The sequence below is a fragment of the Pundamilia nyererei genome, unplaced genomic scaffold, assembly GCF_000239375.1.
Source record: "Pundamilia nyererei isolate P.nyererei 1_Seehausen unplaced genomic scaffold, PunNye1.0 scaffold00150, whole genome shotgun sequence".
NCBI classification, from domain to species: domain Eukaryota; kingdom Metazoa; phylum Chordata; class Actinopteri; order Cichliformes; family Cichlidae; genus Pundamilia; species Pundamilia nyererei.
In genome coordinates, this window is record NW_005187551.1 from 958,496 (window position 1) to 961,647 (window position 3,152).

The 3,152-nt window shown below is 44.5% G+C and overlaps 1 protein-coding gene across 7 annotated transcripts in view; it reads left to right on the plus strand.

Moving 5' to 3' along the window:
* ntng1a (netrin g1a) overlaps positions 1-3,152 on the plus strand; it is a 117,464-nt gene that overhangs the window by 95,499 nt on the left and 18,813 nt on the right. For all 7 annotated transcript variants that reach the window (XM_013913785.1, XM_013913786.1, XM_005744885.2 and 4 more), the window contains exon 5: positions 2,093-2,119. In XM_013913785.1, the coding sequence (XP_013769239.1) occupies positions 2,093-2,119 (27 nt within the window). The remainder of the gene's footprint in view (positions 1-2,092; positions 2,120-3,152) is intronic.

Here is a 3,152-nt window from a genome sequence, read left to right on the forward strand (position 1 = left end):
TATCCTTTTCCATTAAACATAGTGGGTCCCCCTGCTAATCTTTCCCACTAGATGCAGACAACGTTTGTGTATTATTGCTCTGTCAGCTACTTAACCAGCCCCTCTGTAGCACTGCAAGCCCCCCACCTCACCCCACCCCCTTTTTTTTCTTTTTACAGTTCAGTTAAGGACCTAAAATTCTTCGTGAATATCCGGTTTCATTACATGCACATTTATTTCACAGGGGCAGTGGATTTTAATGGATATCTCTATGTACAAAAAAATATGATAACTTCATTGTGATGCTCTCTGTTCATGCACTGCACATTAGGTATTTAACATGAACATATGTGCAGCATATCTGTTGCTCTCTGTGGCTTTGATTAGCGATCAACCAGGACCTGTGTGAAAAGAAGACTAATGAAACACTGCCTCTGGCATGCCCGTCTCCCAACAATTTTTTCATACTTGTTGGCCTCTATTTAGGAAAAACAAAAACAAAAACAAAGAAAACTATTTTTTTCTGTTGCACTGTGTTTTGTGAGGTGGCAGCTTTCATTTGCAAATGATTATATCCAGCCCAACTTCCCAAATCCGAGTGTGACAATGAAAATGACTGGGATCCTGATGGTTTCTGCCTCATCCTTCCTGTCTCAGGGTTAGCATCTGTCCACCCCCTTGAGGTCTGACACCCATTACACTCTGTCTCCATGTGTCAGCATAGACTTTTGTACTTCACGGTTATCAAGCAGGTCATAGCTTTGGCTCCTAAATACAACCGGCAGGCAGAGATCAGAGGAAGAGTGATTGAATGACAGCAGTTTGATCAAAGTGCACGAACACAAACACACACACTCGGGAAACCCTCGTTTCCCCTGAGTACTTGGAGATATTTCGTGACGGCTCCATTAGATGAAAGACCCCACCAAAAATCCTGCACATGTGCCTTCTCAGCTTCTTCAGCAGCAGGTGTGATAGCGAGCGAATGATAGGAGAGATGTGAGCTGGAGGGAGAGTGAGATCTCTTCTTATTTCATTTCTGTTTCTACTGTTTAGAAGAAGTATGGGTACTCTTGCACAGCATGCTTCTCTTTTCATGGCGAGCAGGTTGTTTGTTTTGGTGGGCAGACTGCCTTAATGAGGGCAGGGGGTAGAGCGAATGGGAGGGAGGGCCTCGCCTTAAAGGGATGATTAGAAAAAGTAGAGTTGAGAGCAAATTCCTCTGAAGACAAACGCTGACCAAAAATACACAGCCGGTGCATTCACGTGCCTTTGAGGAATACCGATGCAAACTGAGAAACGTGGCAGAGTCCTCGGCACTTTGTCTGACATCATCTTTGCTTCGTGCTGTCTGATGCGGCCACAAATGTGCGTCACTCGGTCCTGAGGTCCTAATTAAAACCCAAACCAAGATGATAGCGGCTGGTTCGACGGAAGAAGCCTGTGAACGTCTTAGCGTGCTCAGATCCACAGCCAGCCAGTGTCCTGGTGTGGGAGAGATCTGGTCACCGTGGGCATGAGACAGACTGTATTATCTGCTCAGCGGCCGCCTGGCTCAAGAGATTGCTCGGCGGAGGGATGGGCGGTTAGGCAACAGGATAAGATATGTCCTCCTTTGGTGTCAGAGACTGAGTTGATGCCATTTGATATTTGCGTGTGTTGGAATACGTGCTGACAACTTAATTCTCATAAAAACAGGCACTGTTCACTAATCACAAAAGTATCCCATGACTGTCATGAGCCTGACATGAGTTTTCCAGTGATTTTTGTGACATTTAGGGGTGTGCACCTTTAGCTGTGGGAGAGGGCAGCAGTGACCTTATCTGACACTGCCAACAGCAGAAGACATCAAAAGACAAATAACAGAGGAAAACCACGAGACACCAAGCAGACGTAAGGATAAACGGGTACGGGCAACGCCGTTAAATCACGGTGCACACTGCTGGCATTGCTTTAGATGTCGTGGTTTCAGGGGTAGAGTTCAGCAGCATGAATCACGGATGTTGCTGCTGGAAGTCAGTCCCCCGTGAGGACGGATGGCAAAAGTAACTTTTTCTAATGTCTGTGTTATGTGCCTTAATATTCATTGTTGTTTTCTCTTCCTCTCTTGCAGGTATTCCTAGTAACATTGGTCCAGTTAGTAAGTAAACAGTTACAAGTAAACAATATGACTGCTTGATGCTTTGCTTTGCCTACTGTCCCACTCTTCACCGTACACCCCTAAACCCATTGCCAGGTGTTCATTTCTGATTCCAATCTTATGAAAAATCACTCAGCAATTGTCGACTAACCTTTTTTTTTTGGTTAGGGGGAGGGATAAGCCATAGCTGGGGGCTATATTGTCATAATGTGGGCATATTAATTTACTTTATCCTGATTCAACTCGACCAGATAATACTTGCCTGGCTCTGCATGGCAAATGTCATTTGTTTTTTTCCCCCCTCCTTCTCTCCCATGCATTATAAATAAATGGCATCTAGACTTTATTAAAGTGCCAAGACCTCTCTGACAGTGTAATGTCACAGGAGGTCATTTTAATATAAGCCGCAAGCGCCTCGGCTGGTATTATCTTCGTCAAACAGTAGCCCCTCAGGAGGAGGAGGAGGAAGAAGAGAGGTGCCATGTCTCAAGTTACCGCTGCCTGGAAGGATGTGTGATGCAGGAAACATAGGACTGTATTGAACAAGTCAAAGTGCATTCACAGCCTGGCTCAGTTCGCCTTAATCTTTTTTCTTTTTTTCCCCCATCGCCCTGTTCTTCATGAGTATCCTCTATTCCCGGGGCAGTGGATCGATTAATAAATTGCTTCCTCCATGAGGAAGTTACCTGTTAAATTAAGATCAACAGCATTTTTCAATATTTCCAATTATTTGTGAGCTCTTTTTAAGCTCAGTAGTAAATTGTTTTCATTTAATATCCAATTGTGTGCTCAAGCCAACCCAAGGTTCCCCAAAGGACACATGCGTGCTTGTCTTGTTTTTATCATTTAAAGGCTAAGACGACTTCTGGGCAAGTTTCCTAAAACGTGCTGCGAGTGACGTAGGGATTGTTCCCGGGTGGTTATTAATCAGGCTTTAGTGTGGTAGCTTACTCAGTAAGTGAACACTTGTTATAAAGTCTGATGCTATGACGTCATGAGTCAGAAATGGACATGTGGCCAAGACGACCAATTT